Source organism: Alexandromys fortis, unplaced genomic scaffold, assembly GCF_014885135.2.
Source record: "Alexandromys fortis isolate MF-2015 unplaced genomic scaffold, M_Fortis_MF-2015_v1.1 scaffold_7, whole genome shotgun sequence".
NCBI classification, from domain to species: domain Eukaryota; kingdom Metazoa; phylum Chordata; class Mammalia; order Rodentia; family Cricetidae; genus Alexandromys; species Alexandromys fortis.
Window position 1 is genome coordinate 9,764,489 of NW_026067920.1, and position 20,644 is coordinate 9,785,132.

Consider the following 20,644-nt stretch of genomic DNA (forward strand, 5'->3'; position numbering starts at 1 on the left):
TCAAATATATTTTTCCATCTTAATTCTACCCTTTAAAGGCTTTTGTTTGGGGTCCACTGGTGTGCAGCAAGTTAAATATAATTAGTAATACATTTCCTATGGAGAAGAGGGTGTTTGCAATGTTCTGTTGACAGGAACGGGGGATGAAAAGACGGAGGCCGGAAGTCAGAGGCCACTGACCTTTGAGAGAAACCCAGAATAAGTCACAGAGTCACTCATGGGACACTCGCTGCCACAGAGCCACCCCCCCCAACAGTGGGTCAGGACAAAAGCATGACCAATCCCCTCATGTTGTTTTTCTTTCCAGCAGAGGTCATGGACTCTGAGCCCCCTTCAGAATCGCCAGTTACTATGTCCCTCTGTTTGCAGAGTGGGCTCCAGCCTGTCTGGGTGGCGGTGGCCAGTGTCACCTCTGGTTTGACCTGGAGTCTGGGGCCCAGGGCTGTCTTTCTTGTGTTTCCATGCATTGCAGTCTGCCCCTCTCTATTGGGTTATGGTAACTCATTGATCTTGTGTAAAAACAAAAAACAAAACCAATACATGTAACTTAGCCTCCCTCCCCCTGCACTAGGCTTGGCCTTTCACCCTGTGGTCTCTGTGTCCCCATTACAATTCCTTGACTCAAACCTTCCTCTCCTTACTCCTTGAAATCATTAGTTCCTGGCTTGACTGGTAATCTAGATCTCGACAGGAGACCTAGCAGCATGTAGCTGGTAAAGTCATCTCTAGGGAGAGTCGAGTAGCCCTCCCCAATGCCTTTGGCAAATGCAGCCCTAGGAACCGTGGTTTAAAGGTGGATGAAAAGGTGCTGTTGCATGGAGATCTGCCTGTCCTGCCCTGTATATCACTGACTACCACATGGGATTGGCCCATGGATGGCTTCCATGGCAGGCCCCGACCGTCAAGGCACCATGGTGGCATTTCTACCGTACCAGGCGTTTGATGTTCATGAATGGAGTAACACACATATTTAAATATGACTATTTCTCAAGCCAAATCCTGCGGAGGGCCAAGTTTTATAGCAGAGATATACAACTTCTGTCTCTGAGAACTGTGGCATACCATAGATTGGCCCGCACTGGTAGCCCGCTTGAGCCTCATGGTGGCCCATGCATGGGATCATCCCTGACACTTTTTCTTAGCACTATGGAGCCATAGCTCACGGTAAGCAGGCTCCGACTGGCTGGCAGTCCTTAGTGCCTCATCCCCTGCTTCTGGTTCAGAGACTGTGCACTCACTGGGATGAGCTGGATCCTCGGCAGATCAGATCTCACAGCGTTTTTGTCATAGTGCCAGCAGGATGTGAACTCTCGTGGAGGCAGCACAAGTTCTGGGCGAGGGTCATATGGCGTCCTGGAGAGATGCCAGCCACTTGGTGCTGAGTCTTCTGGTGAAGGCAGACTAGAGACCTGCCTGGGGCTGGTGCGATCTGGAGTGGGCACGTAGGCTCCCAAGAGTTGCTCGAGAGACAGGAATGGGATCTGGGGAACAGGCCCTGACAACGGGAGCGCCATTATCCACCACTGAAAGTTACAGTGCCGGGTGGAGAATCCTTCAACCCTGCAGTAAGGCTCTGGTGCTGTGTCTGGTGTGAAAGATGAAGAGTGGTCATGTGGACCACGTGTGCATCTAGATTCCTGCATGGGTGATCAGGGAGGCTGGAGCACCAGTCTACCCCTCCAGCCACTCAGGGAACAAGGGGAAAGCCCTTTAATAGCACGCATCCTGCTCTGCCTAGTGCACAGAGAAACCAGCCACGAACAGAAACTCTTCACATAACGTTTATATAGACCGTAGGCTTCAACACTCCACAGATACACTTTGATCAACTACACAGAGAGAAAGCTTCAAGTCTGGACAATTAGGACACGTTGGACATTTTACACAATGATGTTGTCACGGTTTCTTCTAATGTAGACCAGCATTGTTCTTTCCCAGTGGTTGTTACCTGGGTCATCCTGTCTGGCAGAATTATGCTAGATCTAACCAAGATCTAGGCATGGTTCTCTGGTATGGACATAGGGTCTAATTAGCGGCAATCCTGTTGAACAAATCTTAGCAGGCACATATTCCCAGCAAGCATGAAGTTCAGTTATGTTAGACGTACACATAATCCCTTCCGGTCCCTAACAAGCCTGTTCAGCGTGCTGTTTATCTTCTGGGAAACTAGCGGCAACACTCCTTCAGGTGAAGTCCACTTTGTGTAACTTACTATTCCTCCATCGCATCATCTTTCCGGTGTGGAGGTGTCATGGTGGGAGGGTGAGGGCAGCGTGCATGGCTGGCATTCATGACCCGTGACCTCCAGGCGGAAGAGGAGCGCGATGACATGGAGAGAGTGAAGCTGGACAACAAGAGGATCCTCTTCAACCTCCTGCCGGCCCACGTGGCGCAGCACTTCCTCATGTCCAATCCCCGGAATATGGTAAGTGGGAGGGCCTCGCGGGGCCTGCTGGGTGAGAGTTTCTTGCCCTCCTCTGCGTGAACTGTTTGGTCAGAGCTCCTCACAGCCTTGCCTGCTGTAGTGACTGCAGCCACCTGGACAGCCCAAAGGAGATGCCGGGCGGTGGTGGCGCACGCCTTTAATCCCAGCACTTGGGAGGCAGAGGCAGGCGGATCTCTGTGAGTTCGAGGCCAGCCTGGTCTACAAGAGCTAGTTCCAGGACAGGCTCCAAAGCTACATAGAAACCCTGTCTCGAAAAACCAAAAAAAAAAAAAAAAAAGGAAAGAAATCGAGAAATCGGGGCTGGATTTTAAAAGGTTCTAAGGATAGGAGCAGGCTGGAGGTTCAGCCTTAATCTGCCCTGCTGGAACCAGCAGCTGGTGTCTCTGTAGTCAGCGAGCTTTAGAGCTATGGTTCCCCCTTACCTGCTATGCTCTCGCCTCGTTAGGCTCAAGTCCAAAGCCGGCCACTCAGGATTTGCCCGTGCGGTACACGCACAACCTGGAGCCCCCAGTGCTTCTCCTTATGGCCCGGCTCGTCCCCCTCTCAAGTGCTCTCCCTGCTGGCTGACCATACGTGGCATAGCATTGCAGGGCTGACCATATGTGGCATAGCATTGCAGGGCTGACCATATGTGGCATAGCAGTGCAGGGCTGACCATACGTGGCATAGCAGTGCAGGGCTGACAATACGTGGCATAGCAGTGCAGGACTGACCCCTCTGTCTCCGCAGGACCTCTATTACCAGTCCTACTCCCAGGTGGGCGTCATGTTCGCCTCCATCCCCAACTTCAATGACTTCTACATCGAGCTGGACGGCAACAACATGGGGGTCGAGTGCCTGCGGCTCCTCAACGAGATCATTGCCGACTTTGATGAGGTGAGACCTTGCAACGTCATCGACTTGCAGGGCATCAAGGGTGATTCTTCGTGGACACAGATCCTTCTTGTGTCCGCTGTGAATCCATGAGGGTCCAGGGCAGCTGTGATGGTTAAGACAGAGCCTATTGACTCTAAGATAGGGACCAGGGCAGGGCAGCGTCCACTCCGGGTGTGCAGGTGGGAACCTCTAGCCCTTTCCCTGACTGGGAACTGTGCCAGCTCCACTGGAGATCCTTTTCCCCAAGTGACTGTGAGTTTGGAGGCAGGGACATGGATGTATCTTAAGCTGAGGAGCTAGCTGCTGTGCCCTGTTTGAAGGCCACCTCCTCTGTTGCCCCCTAGTGGATGATGGCTGTATGACACCTCTCCAGTGTTTTGTGATGTTTAACTGGTTTCTTTTTTTAAACAAAGCTCATGGACAAGGACTTTTACAAGGACCTGGAGAAGATCAAGACCATTGGGAGCACCTATATGGCCGCCGTGGGGCTGGCGCCCACAGCTGGAACCAGAGTAAGTAATTCCCTTGCCACTTGCTCTGGCCTGGGCCTAGTTCGTTGTAGATGTTTCTGGAACACTGGACAGGTCCTCATACTGGGCTTGGTTTCCCTGTGCTAGGTTAGGGGAGAAGATCCTAGGCTATCTTACCATTGCCTGGTTCCCTCTAGATACCCAACCTTAGGAAAGTCTTCAGCCTTGAGACCCCTTCCTCACTGCCTCCCTGTGCTCCTACCCGTAGAAGGCTGAAAACTGTAACCCCCACAGTGGAACTGTGAAAATGAAGTGGTTCTGCAGCTGCCGAGGAGATTGGTTCATAATTAACAGTCCCCCAGAGCAGGAGTCACCCCACAGCTAAGGCATGAAGGAAGCTCGTTGCCAGTAGCCTCTTAGGGAAGGCTTCCTGACCCCTCCCAGGTGACCCCCTCATACCAAAGCTAGACAACGACACCACAAGAAAGGAAGACCACAGATCAGTGATTATTTCTCACAAATGTAAATGCATAAATTCCTCATCAAAATTAGCAAACGGAATGAAATAATAAGTCAAACGATTTCTACACGAGGGCCGTGGATTTATTCCAGGTATATAAGACTGGTTTAACGTTCCAAAATGAATTTCTGAAATTTGCCCTATCAACATAGGATCCTAAAAAATTGATGCAGCAAAGTCCATTTGCTTCAACACCTGTTCCTGAATAAAAATTATTAAACTCAGAAAAAAGGAAACTTCTAACTGGACAAACACCATACATAAAAGCCCTGCAGTTTTAATATTATATCTAATGTGGAAAAACTCCCCAACCCAAGATCAGGAGAATTGCAAGGACATCCCTTCTCACCAGCATCGATATTAGTGTTATCATTAATTATTAAAGTAAGGACTTTGCTCACTATTCTGGCTGGAACTTGAACCACTATGTAGACCAAGTTGGCAAAGAATGCCAGTTCCTTCCTCCAGCTCCTGACTTCTGGGATTATGTGTATCACCGTTCTCCACTCTCCCACCACTAATAGTTAGCAGTGTTCTGAAAAATCTACCTAAGGCCATAAGACAAGAAAAGAAGATAAAGCACATATGGACTTTGAGGGAAGAAAGAAAACTGTCTTTGTGTGCAGATCACATCACACACACACACACACACACACACACACACACACACACACACACCAAATGAAAGAACCAATGGTCGGTGGGTTGGGAGATGACCAGTATACTACAGGGTTCATATGTAAAAGTCAGTCTTGTGTAGTAGCAAATGACACTTGGTGTTTGAAATTATAAACATGAGACTGTTAATATTAGTGCTAAAATATAAAGCTGGGTATAAATATAACATGGCATATACAAGATCTTTATAAGGAAAACTATTCTGTGTCCCTGCACAGAAAAGATGATGACTGTCAAGATATCAGTGGTTATAAATTTGATTAATGAAATTAATCCAGTCTCAATCAAAACTGTATTAGGATAGCTTATAACATGACAAACTGAATTTAAATTTATAGTGACAAGCAGAGGATCCAGAAGAGCCCAGACGGCACTGGAGAAGGAACTAGAAAGCTTCAGCAACCATGGCAATGTAGTGTCCTGGGGATGTTTCAGATTGGTCAGTGGAACAGGGCAGTGCCCAGAAAGAGACACACGTAGCTGCGCTCAGTTGATCTCGATTTTACTATAATAATTGCCTATTAATATGAAAAAAATACAACTAAGATAAAGATATTCTGCTAATCATAACACTAACTTGAGTCAAGTGATTAACCTAAATGTAAAGATTTTCTATATATATATATAATTTCTGGACAGTAGTATGGGAGAAAATCTAGACGATCTTGAGTTTGAGGCGGTTCTTTTTAGATGTAGCTCCCACAGCATGACCCCTGAAGGAAAAGATTAGAAAAGCCCCTCATCTGTAAGCAGGATTGTTGAGAATGATTACTCTGCCGGCTGGGAGAAGATTTGCAAACCACCTGTTTGTTTTTTATATAAAAGGACTTATATTTAAAATAAATTAAAAACTGTAAGATTAAGAAATAAGAAAAATGCCAACCTAGTTAAAAAGTGGGCAGTCTGGATAGGTGCCTTGTCAGTGAAGCCCCACAGAGGCAGGAAGCACGTGAGAAGATGCCCATAGCCTGTGTTAGAGGGGCACATAGCCTGAGTTAGAGACAGGAAGCACGTGAGAAGATGCCCATAGTCTGAGTTAGAGACAGGAGGCACATGAGAAGATGCCCATAGCCTGAGTTAGAGACAGGAAGCACATGAGAAGATGCCCATAGCCTGTGTTAGAGACAGGAGGCACATGAGAAGATGCCCATAGTCTGAGTTAGAGACAGGAGGCACGTGAGAAGATGCCCATAGCCTGAGTTAGAGACAGGAGGCACGTGAGAAGATGCCCATAGCCTGAGTTCTTAGGGAGGAGATTAAAGCATTGGCCTAGAACTGTACTGACTGTTGGAACAGCCAAAATCCAGAACGCCGCTACCACCAAGAGATGGGAAGGATGACGGACAACAGGAACTCTTGCTCCTTACTGGTGGGAATTCAGAATGTTCTAGCCACTGTGGAGACAGTTTGGCAGCTCCTTCCAAAGCCAATTAGACTGTTAACCACTGCCCATACAGCCCGACAGTTGCAGTCCTTGGTACTTACCAAAATGAGATGCAAACCCACATCCACACGAAACCTATACATAACTAGAAATAGAAGATCTACCCATAACCACTAAAAACCTGGAAGCCATCAAAATTCCCTTCATTAGGCGAATAGATAAAGGATTTCCGACATGTCCATAAAATTAAATACTACTGTCATAAAATAGAAGTGTGCAGGTGGCAAAGAGACACAGCGTGACCTTTAGGTACTTGTGGTCCTGCCCGAAAGAGACATAACTAGAGACAGAACTAGTGGCTTCTGGGTATGGGGTGGAGGGAGGACCGGCGCAGCAGAGCACAGGGGAGTTGAGGGCAGCTATTGCTGACACTGGTGGCTGCATGGTATTATACTTTGCCCAAACCTGCAGAGTATACAGTATCAAGGGTGAGCTCTGACATTAACTGTAGTGGTAAGACGGTTGGGAATAGGCCAGTAGTGTCTCGCTGACTGTAACAGGGGTGCCGCTGGCTGCTGGGATGCAGGTATTTAGCAACAGCCAGTTGTGTGCAGAGGAGATTACTACAGGGAGACTCCGTCATCTGCTCAGTTACATATAAACCAAAGTTCTTTGAAGAATAAAGCATGTTCAATGTTGTTTTTAAGAACATTGGTTCCGCCGGGCGGTGGTGGTGCACGCCTTTAATCCCAGCACTCGGGAGGCAGAGGCAGGTGGATCTCTGTGAGTTCGAGGTCAGCCTGGTCTACAGAGCTAGTTCCAGGATAGGAACCAAAAGCTACGGAGAAACCTTGTCTCAAATCAATAAAAAAAAAAAAAGAAAGAAAAAAAAGAAAAGAAAAAAAAAGAGCTAGCTCCAAGACGACAGGCACCAAAGCTACAGAGAAATCCTGTATTTAAAAAAAAAAATCAAAATAAAAAACAAAACAAAAAAAGAACGTTAGTTCCCTGATGTCGAGGACAATAAGTCTCCTGGAGAAATACAGATTAAAAACCTTCCTGGCCGCCACTGTCTGATAAATGAAGGGAGTTTGTTCACCAGTGACATCCACACAGATGACAGATGCAGCTTTGGTCTCTAGGAAGGGAACCGGTGCCCCTCCCTGACCGACGTATGCCTCTGGTCTTTGTTTAGTTTATCTGTAATACGTATTGATAGCACTGCCCAAGTAGCCATCTGGGCACCTGATATCCTGGTCCCAGGAGCTGTTTCCCATACCTCCAGGGGGTATGATTAGGACAAGTCTGACTTGGGGTGGTTTCTGCCTGTGTCCATCAGAAGCCATAGTTTGAGCAATATCCTGAGCTTTCTACCCGTAGAATAAGAGGATCGATGTGTCCCCAGCCAAATAGCAAGAGTACCTGCTATTTCTAGGAGTGCTGCTTTGTAGGAATTAAATCCCAGTCCCAGGACCTGTCCAGGCAATCCCTGACCCCTCCTGTCTTGGCACTCCGCACACTACTGTTCTCTTTTCACACCTAGGCTAAGAAGTCCATCTCTTCCCACCTGAGCACACTGGCAGACTTTGCCATCGATATGTTTGACGTCCTGGATGAAATCAACTACCAGTCCTACAACGACTTCGTTCTCCGAGTTGGTAGGTGACTCTGGGCTCATCCCTGCCACTGATGGAAGATGCTGGGGGCAGAGTCGGCCTGTGGGATTTCAGGAGATGGGTCTTGCTGGTCAGGGGCACATGGGGACAGCATCGTCTCTGAAGGTGACCTGGGGCGGTGCAGTGCTGCAGAAAGGAGTTTAGGAGTAAGGATTCATTGTGCAGCCCAAGGGACACAGTAAGCCCCTTCATTCACTGCTAAAGCCACTCAGAGGCACCTCTGTATTCTTGGTCACCTGGGGACAGGCTGTCACTGCCCTGGTCGCTGGCTAAGGCTGGCTAAGAGGTTTTGGAGGAAGGCCAGCAGCAGGGCCGGGCAGCTGTTCCTTGTTTGTGACTTGAGAGGCCCTTGTTTGATACCCGGGACCTTTTCTCATGTTTACAAAACCCTATTAGAAATTCCGCTTTGGGGGCCGGAGAGATGGCTCAGTAGGTAAGAACACTGACTGCTTTTCCAGAGGTCCTAGGTTCAATTCCCAGCAACCACATGGTGGCTCACAGCTCTATACTGGGATCTGATGCCCTCTTCTGGCATAAAGTCATACATACAGACAGAACACTCATATACATAAAATACATAAATCTTAAAATAGATTTTTAAAAAAGAAAAAGAAAATAGAACTTCAGCTTTTACCTAAATGTAGACTGTCAGATCAATTCTTACTCATCTAGAGTCCAGTTGAGTTAGAGGTGGATAATTTCTGTTCTTCCCTTTCTATCTCTTTGTATCCCATACCCCCCTTATTCCTGTCTTGTTTGGGATACAGTTAACTGGAGGTTTATGGCCACTCCGCTATGCAAACGTCCAGTAGCCTTAAACATGGCTTTTTAAGCCATCTGGTTTTTGCTTGGGTGCAAGGGTTGATGGGAGGTGAATGGTTTCACAGCAGGTGTTGTGTCGGTGCCCTTAGGAGCAAGCTGTTTCAACATGGTGTCCCCTGAGGACAGGGGCAGAGCAGCCCTGGCCTTTTCCCTAGTGGCCAGTCTCCTCCTGGGCTCCAGGCTCTGATCAATGCCAGTGCCAGGCACAGACTGGATCTGTTGGAGATCCCTCTGCCCCTGCCCCTGGTGCCTGGGTTGTTTCCACAACGAGATTGGATGCTAGTCCCTTATGGCTTTACTTCCCAGCTGGCTAGTTCCTGCCCAGGTTCCCCCTACCTGGCTATGGGTAGCTGAGATTCACAAAGGTAGCTCCTAGAATCTTATCAGCCATTTGTGAAGTGGCCCTCAGGTGTCTTCCCCTGGGTCACCCATGTCTGTGACTTCAGAAGAAGTTCAGGAACATTGATTGCTTCACATGCCCAGATAGACAGGCAGGAAGTGGCATCTACGCAGACCCCATTAGCAGGGGCAGTGACCTGTAGGCTGTCATGAGAGTGTGCCAGAGGTCCCAGTAAGGGCGGGCCAGGACAGGATGGCACAGGGCATTTACAGGGAAAGAAACCCATGCAGAGAAGGTGAACACTTTGTAAAAGTTCTCACAAATGGTAACCCAGACTTGAGTGTACCTGGACCAGAGGGGATGCTGCAGAGCTGTCCAGGTCCCTGAGGCCAGCTGGACTCCGACTTGTGGAAGGAAACGGGGTGAAACGGGGTTCATGGCCTCCTTCCTGGACATCTGAATTTGTACTTGGTGCTAGGACCCCCATTCTGAGCAGTATCCTAGGAATCTACAGCTACTTTGGGGGGGGGGCAGAGGAGATGTGCCTGGAGGCAAGGAACACTGTGATCATCAAGGCTATTGAGCCAGAGTTCCTGGTAGCTGCAGAGCAGGACTTTGCACAAGGGACAAGGTGACAGTGATGCAGAAATTTGTCCTAGTGAGAACCCACTCCACACACTCAGGAAAACTAAGGTCTTTACTGATAACGTGTCCAGCTCTGGCTAGTGTCCACAGAGCAGTCGGTGACAAAGCGAGGACTTTTTCCCTACGCTATGGAAACCTTGGGCTCGTCACTGTGCGTGTGCTCCCAGCCCCCAGTCTCTTCCAGATCCCGGCCCCCAGGTACACTGAGACAGGAGATTGTAAGTCTGGCCACTCGGGCAGATGGGAGAGTTACACAGCAAAGGTACTGCCAGAATTCTTTCTTTGTTCTTTTCAAATAATTGCCCTGGCTCATCTTGCCCACTTGGGGCAGAACTAGGCTTTTTCCGATGAGAGCACAGGGGATTTAAAGGCAGACCAGGGCTTAACCAGGGCTGTGACTCTGCACCCTTGAGCTGCCCTAAATGCTGTTTGATGTGGGGTGGTTGTAGGTGGGGCTGGTCCCCTTTTGTTATGGGGATGGAGCCTAATTAGAGGTCAGTCTTGGTGACCAATGGTGAACAGAAACTTTCTCGGCAACCCTAAGCTTCAACTGAGGCACCAACACTTCCTTTCTAAGGAGCCAGTTCACACAGTACTCACCTTTTAAGTAAATTTATTAGTAAAGTCTTTTAAGCATTGATCTTACCTCTTCGGGTTTCTCCTGCATCCAAGCCAGTGCTGCTGCAGGTATGGTCACTAATGCCGAGTGGGCTGCCCGCTGGGGAGACCTGGGCTGGTTTGATTGGTTGATTCGGATTGCTGCCCTCTGTGTTAGGCTGGAGGCTCCTTTAGAGAGGGACCTGGCTCTATGTGGTCCTCTCACTGAGACTGAAGGGCGCGTGCCTTCTCTCCAGGAACAGCGTCAGCACACAGGCTGCCCGGTCACACTTTTCCAGCTGCCCACAGGCCATTCTGTGACTGTTTTCCAGGCATCAACGTTGGCCCTGTGGTGGCTGGAGTGATCGGCGCTCGCAGGCCCCAGTACGACATCTGGGGAAACACAGTCAATGTGGCCAGTCGGATGGACAGCACTGGGGTCCAGGGTAGAATCCAGGTAAGTCGCCCAGAAATCCCAAAGATACAGCGATCCGTTCAGCAAGTGAGGGAATTGAGGTATTAGGGATCCAAGGTGAGCCTTGGGTCGGTGACCAGTAAGTGGCAGGGCAGATCGAGCTGGGTGTCTTGGTGTCTTCTGGGAGCCTGGACAACACTGTTAAGGTTGGCAGATTGCTTTTGCAGTTTGATTTTTCCACGCTTCCTTTGGGCCACTCCTGAGTGAGCAAATCACAGTGAATCAGGGGTCACTAAGTGACCTGACAGCCTGGCTTCCCAGTTGCTCTTCCTTGTTCAAACCCGTGGTCACACCTGGACTTGGTGGCACATACCTTTAATTCCAGCACTCAGGAGGCAAAGAAAGGTGGGTCTCTGTGAGTTTGAGGCCAGAGCTTTATAGTGAGATGCTGTCTCAAAAGCAAAAACCAAATAAGCAAAAATACCAGGGTCACTATTCAGCTGTTGTAGGAGCATAGTGGGGAAGAGATGTCTCTCGTGTTTGGAGAGCAGGATGGTGAACATGCCCACTGCTCCTGAGGAGCTTCTCCCAGATAGGACGAGACTCAGAGGCTCTATCTTCTCGGAGCCACTGAAAGGCGGGCATCTGGTCCTCATCAGTGTGGGGGACGGTCCAGCTTTGGTATTTCCCCCTAAAATAACATGAGAGCTGTCATTTAGACGTAGTCCTGTGGGTTGCATGGGACCTATAAAGGGTGCCCTGGCCTCCTGCCATCCACTAGAGAACTGCAGCCTTCTGGGGTTATTATTCTGGTGCATTTCCCCTGGGTTCAGGACCTGTAGGAACAGGGCATGAACACAGGACAGCCGAGAGATGGTGCAGGTCCCCTACTGTGGCTAGGCTGCTGTCACAGCAGGGTTTTCTGACTCCGTGGTTGTTAGGGTGTAGTGCCCTACTGGGCGCTGATCCTTCAACTTGCCAGAAAGTCTCCATCATCCCAAAGCACTGTGGGGTACAAGCATGTGCCCCAGTTTCTAGTTCCAGCACCAAGTTCCAGTGCTCCTTAGTGGCTCTGCATTTTTGCATTGATGACATTTCTTTAATTTTTTTTTTTCAGATTTCTTTTATTGTGGTAAAATACACACAAAACGCACTGTCTTCACCATTGACGTGCAAAACTTTGTGCATCCTTATAGTGGTGCAGCTACTCCTGCTGTCCTGTCTAGGACATGTGGTCTGTGGTCACCCGGGAGAGTATGCTTACACCCTGCATCGACTTCCCCGGACCAGCCATTTCCAAGGGAGGCTTTCTTCCTTTTGTTACTGTGTAAAATGTCCTGGTGAGAGCAACTCAGTGGCGAAAGGGTTTATCTTAGCTCAGAGTTGTTCTAGCACGGTCTGTCGTGACAGAAGTCAGGCCAGCGGGAACTTGCTGGCATCTTGTGCTGCAGTCACAAGAGCGATGATGCACACATGCCAGTGCTCGGATAGCTTGGCCCAGGCTCCACCCACAACTGAGACGGGTCTTCCCGTACCAAAACAGCCCCCTTCCAGGCAATTCCCAGAGACCCTCCTCCCAAGGGGTTCTAGACTCTGTCCAGTTGACAACGCTAACTAAACACCCCACTACCAGTATCCCTTGGTAACTCGAGGCTCACATACAAACAAACCCCTTTTAAGTCATAAACTTCCACTCCTTGGTCCCATAGGCTCAAGACGATCTTAAAGTCTATTCCAGCCAAAATAAAGATCCTCCATAGTCATTAGTAACAACAATGACAACACTGTAAAAGCCCAAATATCAAATTCAAAAAGTTACATTCTTCCAGCATATACTGACACTTCTAAACATGCCTCTTCTAAAATGGAAGAGCCGCCAGGGCATAGCTAGAAACAGTTGTACCAAAGCAGAACCGAACTCCAGCAGGATGAACTCTAAATCTTTATTGAGCATTTATTTATGACTCATAATGTAATCATCTGGGTCCCAGTCCTCCGTGCCCACAGTCCTCCGTGCCCACAGTCCTCCTTGCCCACAGCCCTCCTTGCTTGAATGTCCCAGCCTGGCTTCTCTGATATCCTGGGTCTCCACAGCCTCCCAAAGCACACAGCAGCCTCTTGGGACCTCTATTCTGGTACTCTGGCCCTGCCTCCTATTGCCTGGCTTTGGCTGTACTCCTGACCCCCTCAGTCTTGCATCCTTTGTGCCTCCAAAACCAGCACCAACCACACAGATGCCACGGCCAAGCTCTCTCTGCCACTCTCTCAGGATGGAGCCTAGACTCCTTGGACCATAGCTATACCTGTTTTCTCCTGACCCTAGAGAAGCACTTTTTAGGCAGTTGTGTTCAAGGAGCAGAGAATGCCATTAGCTCAGGCTTTCTTTCCCTTTAAATAAATTGGGATTTTTTCCAAGCTAGCGGTGTGGTGTTACCCTCAGGCCACCCCTCTCACTGCAGTGTGCTTCTCTTCAGTCCTGCTGAGCTCTTTAATGGTAACAGCTGCCTTCTCAACACCAGGCTGATTGCCTTTATCTCCTTACATTTCCCTGCCCATCAGATCGGTCCATTAGCTTTAAATTCTGCTCTGCTCAACTTCTCAGGGCACAGCAGAATGAAGGCAGATTGTTGGCTGAAATACCACACACATGGTTGTTAGCCCAGTGCCTGATGGAGTCCTTGGTACCCCCTGAAATGTCAGGAGCTGGGCCTCCATGGTTCATGTTTCTCTCAGCATTCCCTGTTTTTCAGGTTCCAATGAAATGGCCCATTAAGCTCCGCTGCCAACATCCAGTGGCTTTTTCTAGCCCTGAGTTTCAGACTCTTCCACATTCCAGCTGTGGGTAACATCCCAACAGCTTAAGACCCGCACGGTCAGGTGTATTGCAGCCACAGCCTTAATACGCGCTTCTGTCTTAGCTTCTTTCTGTTGCTGGGGTAAAATATCCGGATAAAAGCAGCTTGTTAGTCAAGATTGTCCTGAGGAACAGAACTGGTAGGATGAATATATACTACAGGGGATTTCATTAGATTTTTGTTAAATATACTGTATGGATGGATCTAGGGAGTCTAATAATGTCTGCCTTCACATTGGAGAAGCGGAGAGCCTGGTAGCTGCTCTGTCTGTGACGCTGGATTTCTCAGTAGCCCCAGTCTGCTACTGACGGCCTGGAAGTTTCCTGGAGAACTAACTAGTCTTCATTCCACATTGGGAGGTCAAAGAAGCAGCGTTCTAAGGTCAAAGAAGCAGCGTTCTAATGCCAGCAAATGGTGGCAGCCGCGAAAGGGCAGATGGTCTCACAGCAAGATACAGTTAGGGTAGATGACCCATTTGGTGACGTGGAGAGCAACACCAAAGCAAGCAGCAAAAGCAGAGCACTCCCCCTCAGGCCGCCTTTTATCTGTCTGTCACTGGATGAAGTCACCCACATTGAGGGTGGGTCTTCCGCCTTCACGTAACCTAGTGAAGGAAACGAAATCCCTTATAGGGGTTCCCACTAACTTGTCTCTTAGTTGATTCTGGTTGACAACATCACAGCTGACAACCAATATCCACCATCACAGAGACCGTCTCCTATGCCGCTGGGCTGTTGCTTGAGGCCAACATTGCATCTGTTTCTAGAATCTGCTCTGAGCTTGACAGTGACCCGGCTTCTCTGCCCCAGGCGTGACTTCTCAAATGGCCTTCCCTATAGGTCTCCCTGCTCCATCCAACGCCTCTGCCTTCCTTCCCTATTCTAGGCATCCTAGAGTCAGACGTAAGGTCAGGGGTGCAAAGAAAGAGACCACCACTCCAACTGAAGTGTCCGGGCAGGGCAAACCTAACTCGTGATCAAAAGGGCAAACACCAGAGACAGGAAGTGCATTTGGATTTTATTCTAACTTGGGTAGTGATGGTGTCTTTGGCTAGGGTCTAACCTCACAGTTTGATTTGATCAGTTAGTCTGAAAAGAAAAAAAAAAGGGGGGGGAATAAGGGAGGAAGGGAAAGGGCTTACTACTATAGGCCATCAAATTCTTGGGAGACAGCAGTGTTTGTATAGACAGACGGTTTGCAGGGTTTGAGGACTGAAGCATTTGCGTAAAACTCTGATGGGGTGGAAGAGACAAAAAGATTTGAATTCTTTGCCCTGAACACACGATTTCTAGTATCTGATAGAAAAGGCTCCTGTTTGATATCTCTTACACTAGTGCTCAGTTTGATGTGAGGGCCACCCTCCCCAGCTCTGCCAGAGTGTGGAAGGTAGGTTGAGACAATTCCATTGTTTGAACATTAAATAGGAGGAGGAGACAAGGAGGTAGAGAGGCCTCCTCTGCTGGCTTAGCGTGATGCCATGGATCGGATAGATCTCATCCTTTATCTTTTTGCTGGTTTTGGGAGGCAGGGATTCTTGGAGCCAGGACACTGGTCTGAAGCCTGAGAAAAGAGGAATTAAGGGACGGCCATTTTTCTCCTAGCTTTCTTTGCCCTCTGTGTGCCATTTAGTAGCTGCACCCCAACCCCAACAACTGAGTAGTGGGGTAAAAGCACCAGACTACTTTGCCGAGGTATCTGGAGGCCCCAGCCAGAGAACCTGCCCCGGCTCCTCTATCCATAACATTGAGGCTAGTCCCACATAGCCCTGACTGCTACACAAAGCAGCTGCAATGGTTCACCCAAGCCCTGCTGGATCCCTAGCCCCCATTGCCTGCACCTGCCTACATACAGAGGAGCGTTGGCCAAGTCCTGCCAGAGTTGGGCAGCCAGGATGGAGAGTGAGATGCAGGGGTAGACGTCACCCTGGGGGAGCTCCTGGCCTCCAGAAGACCCCCTCATAGGGCATGATCAAGAATATTGTTGGCTTCTTTCCATTGGCAGGTGACCGAGGAGGTCCACCGGTTGCTGAAGAGGTGCTCATACCAGTTTGTGTGCAGAGGCAAGGTCAGCGTCAAGGGCAAAGGAGAGATGCTCACGTACTTCCTAGAAGGCAGGACTGAAGGAAACAGTTCCCATGGCAGGACCTTTCGCCTGGAGCGGAGATTGTGTCCTTATGGGAGAGGTGGAGGCCAGCCCAGACGGCCCCCACTGTGTCCTGCAGCTGGACCCCCGATCAGACCGGGGCTTCCTCCAGCCCCCACTAGTCAGCACCTGCCATCCACAGCAGCAGGGAAGGAAGCCTAGTGGAGCCCATGGGCCACTGGAGATGCATGCAACACAAGAGTGCTCCAGGGTGACACAAGCCACCGTGGCTCCAACCAAGACCAGCCAGAGGAGCAGTTGCCAAGCGACTTGGCTGGAGAAGAAGCATCGTCTAGGTGTGGCCTGAGGCCAATGGGAGATGTGCCCAAGTCACCCACTTGGGGCATACGGAGCCCTGTCTCTTCCTAGTGACCTGGTGATGCCCGACTGTTGGGACCCTGGGAATATCTTCCACGGTCATAGCAAAAACTATGAAGGTCCAGCTGGCAGAGGAGCCCACCATGACCGAGCCTCAAGTCAACCTGGTTTATGGGTGGCTCCAGCCCTGGTGAGCCCTGGCTTATGGGTGGCTCCAGCCCTCGTAGGCCCTGGCTTATGGGTGGCTCCAGCCCTCGTAGGCCCTGGCTTATGGGTAGTTCCAACCCTGGGTAGCAGTTTTGAGTGCCAGACTGGGAAGTTGGCCCCGCTGGGCAGGGCCACGACAGTTGAGCTCTTCATACCACGGGCACAGCTTAGAGCTGGTCAGGTCTTGGACAGGACAGAACAGGAAGAATTGAAAAGCCACCTCTTACTGCATGAAGAGTAATGTTGCTGGCTTTCCTCAAGAGTAGGCTTTTGCTAACAGCCAGAGGCAGGTCTTCTGGAATCTTCCGGGTCCCTACAGCCCCACTTCTAGCCTCCTGGCCTGTGCATTCTCTTCCAACCCCACCTGCCTGCTGGATTCTGACTCCCGCGACAGTGGGCCCTCCTCTTCCTGTGCCATCGCTACGCATTCAGAGAAGAGGGGCGTATGCTGACTTGCCTTCTCTGTGGTGTCTTGGACACTGTGAGTGTAACAAGAATCAAGCCTTCGTTTATGCTAAGAGTGGTTGACCACGCTACCCACAAGCACTTTCTTTGCTGGAAGACATCGTTTCTCTGGTATAACCATTCCTCTTCTTGGGGGCTTCAGAGTTGGCAGAGTGTGTGTTCCTGAGTTTTGGGTGTGGTGTCCCTGCTCCAGAATGAAGGGAAAGAGTGTCCCTGTTGACACGGGGTGGGGTGGGGGGGTCTCCCATCTATGCTTCCCTATGTCTGCAGCTGAGGTGAAAACCGCAAGTGTGGGGGACAGGAGCCTGGAAGAGCTGCTGGGAAGTGACGGGCCAGAAATAGCTGGATGAGATCTGGAGATACGCAGCCTCACTCACAGGAAGGGAGGCAGCCTGCAAACAGAGCAGGTGGGCATAGGCCCTGCCTGCCATGGCTGTGGAGGCCCATCTTCTCATGCTCCCCAAGGGCTTTCTCCCTTCCTAGGGTCCTGTCTTCTTAGACTGAGGCAGAGCAAAGCCCAGCCTGCAGCGGCAGGGCGCATATGTGGGGTTCCTGGTCCTCAACTCTGCGCTGGCTCAAGTGTGTGGCCCTGCCGGGGCCTGGGTAGGTCAGCCAGCTATCCCTGAAAGACTCAGGTCGCGTGTTGGTAGGAAGAAAGTGTCAAGCGAGGGAGAGCTGGAGGCTCCTGCAGAGTCTCCAAGCATCTGAGACTGTAGACTGCCCTATAGGCGCCCTCGGGTGGGCGTGGGACACCTGTAAAGACGGCACATTCTCTCTGCGCTGGAGCCTGTGGTTGATGCTAAAGGGAGCCTCTGGCACTGTCTGCAGAGGAGCTCTGTTGCCCTTCTAATGATGCCAGGCAGTGTGGCCATCCTTCGCTGCCTTTCTGACACCCTACTCTGGCTAGACCCCAGAGCGGGGCCAGACCCACCTCAGCACCCCACTGCAGCCTTCAGGGCTGGAGAGCAGCTCACTTCACCCTCTTCCGGTGGTCATGTCTGGTTCCGGGGACTTGGGATTTGGGTATAGCATTGCTGGGGGATGCTGACTCCAGTAGAGCAGAGGGCAGGGGAGAGTCTTTGCATTTCTCCCATGGTGCAGAATTCCATCAGAGATTGCATTTATAGGGAAGTTTCAGACTGTTGGAGGGTGGGGCACTGAGGACAGATTTCATCTGAGCCAGAACCTGGCTAGGGCAGGCAACTCTCCGTAGCTCCCGCCTCCTGTCTGCTCTCTTGTTTGCCTAACCTTGGTACAAATAGTTTCTTCCTGATGGGCTTCATTTTCACTAGAACTTTCTTACCTGTCTGTCTGTCTTAACCAGATTTGAAGCAGTCAGATTAGACAGGAGCACTCAGCAAGTGAGTACATTGTGGCCCTGGTTCTGCGGGCTGTGATGCTGTCCCCGGTCTTCTAGGCAGAAACCCTCGAGCATGGCCTGGGTTTCCTCAGAGTGGCTTCTAGGCCTCCAGAACTGCTGTCTTTCTGGGCTGTCCAGGTAATGGACAGAGGGTGGTTCTCAAAGATGCTCACGTGATAGCCCCAGGACCAGTGTGTTTGTTCTGTCAGTCAAGAAACTTCACAAGGGGTCTTAGGGTAGCTGCTGAAGGATGAGAAGGATCCTAGACTACACCAATGGGGTTGGTGTGGACACATGGGCTCTCAGAAGTCGACAGAAGGATGGACAGGCTGAGAGAGGCATGGAGCACACACTGAGGAGACCCATGAGGACAGCACAGCTCCAGCCAAGCAAGAAGCCAGGATGTCACTCCCACAACCACAGGGAACTGAAACTGGCCCTGAGTAAGCAGCAGGCAGAGCATCAGAGCCATCAGGGAGGAGCCCGGTGACACCCGGATCTGACCTCTAAGACTCTGAGCAGAGCCAGCTGAGGGCAGTAGCACCGCACTCACACGGAGTGTGCAAAACGGAGGTTACATGGGTGCTTGGGCAAAGCTACCCACAGCGTGATTAGAGCAAGAGAAAGCAACCGTAGAGGGTGACATTGCCTTCTCTGGGCACAGAACCGTTCTGAAGTAGACCACACAGGAGCCTTGGCTGGGTCTCTTCTTCAGGGGCGACATCTCCATCATCAGCAGTTCCAACCCCACCTACTTCTTGTGAGGTCAGGATCCACACCTGCAGCCATAACGTTCCTCGGGGTTTGGTGATAAATGACTTTCTTTTTATTTGTGATAAAAATGTATTATATTGCCTTATTTATTTTTAATCTTGTACAATATTCATGTACAAATGTTAGAGCCATTTGGGTAGGATTCTCTCCAAATTATTTATTTTAAGATGCTCTGTAAATAGTGCACCAGTTACAGGTGCTTCCTGTTCACTTGTACCAAAAATGAGGAAAAGCCTGGCACCCGTGTCAGCCCCTGCTTGTGATGCTTTGGCCCTTGGGAAATGACCCCTTTGTGTTCCCTTCTCAGCCCCAGCATGCCTCCCGTGCCTGACATCGTAGAATAGAACACAGCCCCAGAATGCTTCCAAATGCTTCCACGGGCTGTGCCAACCTGGGACGGTCTATACCTTCAGGTGTGTGTCCCCATACATCCAGCAACCCAGTTGTTTCTCAGACTCCAAAGCCACCAGGGCTTCCGGACCCCCTTCTGTCATAGAAGCAATAACCATAACTCTATACTGCAGAGACAAGTTTGGCCCAAGCAGATTGATACTTCGGAATCTACCTGTGCATGTGAGTTTGCTATAAAGGACTGGCATTCCAGATCCCCACCCCTCCCAGAAGGCTCAGCTCTAGCTTCTTGATTCCTAGAGCCAGGATTGGTACCCCAGATATCTGAGCAGACTGAGCCAACCGACAGTCCTGGGCCCCACACTACTACTCACTAAGGGGTAAAGCTTAGGGCAGCCACATTATCCTGGATCTGTACCCCTCGAATCATGATGCTTTGTGTGACTGAGCGTAATGGTTTCTTTCAGCTGTGTGAGCATCAAATAGAAATGGTTTCTTTCAGCTGTGTGAGCATCAAATAGAAATGGTTTGTTTCAGCGGTGTGAGCATCAAAAGGTGACATTTCCAGGCACTTGCGGAATGCCATTTAAAGAAAACGGTGCCATATTCAAGGCTGCACTTCTCACCCTTATCAGTGCCATCCTGGTGGGAGAAGAGCTCTGTGTTGGAGCGGGCCATCCCTGAGCGTATAAGAGGAAAGGGCTAGGAGGGGAGCCCTGACTAGCATCGAGGATTCAGGCTGTGGGCTCAGCTGGCAGATGTGATTAGCCTCCAGAGACTTCACATTTTATTCATGTGCAGTCTGAAGGACACTTGTACCATAACAAGCACTGACAGCAACCCGCAGAGGCTGTGTGAACGGCTAGCTTCAGTGGACTGGGTACGAGGCGAGCAGTTTGGATTGCGGAATTAGGGAAGGCTTCATTTCAGTCGCCCAGCCATCACCATTTTCAACAAGGTAAGTTCTAGGGCTCCCCACGTCACAGGCATCTTATTCCCAGCCCGTACAGAGCTTCAGTCAGTGGGCGTTGGGGGTGGGGGTTACAGAGCAAGTGTGTGTCTTTCACAGCAAGCAAGCAGTAGCAGGGAAAGAACGTTTCTACATGTCCTGCTCTCGCATCAGCACCACGAGAGGCTGCAGAAGCGATGCTGATGTATTACTCTCTGAAATGGCTATACATAGGTGACCCCCAGAAACGGACTTGCTCATGCTTTTCAGTGGCTCCACTTTTAGTGTGCTCTCCCATGCACACATTTATGTGCGTGTGCACACACAGGCACATATAAACATAGAAAAAAAAAA

The 20,644-nt window shown here is 50.1% G+C and overlaps 1 protein-coding gene across 1 annotated transcript in view; it reads left to right on the forward strand.

Moving 5' to 3' along the window:
* The window catches only part of Adcy1 (adenylate cyclase 1), a 110,678-nt gene extending 90,034 nt beyond the window's left edge, over positions 1 to 20,644 (forward strand). The window contains exons 15-20 of the mRNA XM_050141382.1: positions 2,309 to 2,425; positions 3,176 to 3,322; positions 3,736 to 3,834; positions 7,918 to 8,032; positions 10,787 to 10,911; positions 15,726 to 20,644. Of these exons, the coding sequence (XP_049997339.1) occupies positions 2,309 to 2,425; positions 3,176 to 3,322; positions 3,736 to 3,834; positions 7,918 to 8,032; positions 10,787 to 10,911; positions 15,726 to 16,028 (906 nt within the window). The 3' untranslated portion in view covers positions 16,029 to 20,644. The remainder of the gene's footprint in view (positions 1 to 2,308; positions 2,426 to 3,175; positions 3,323 to 3,735; positions 3,835 to 7,917; positions 8,033 to 10,786; positions 10,912 to 15,725) is intronic.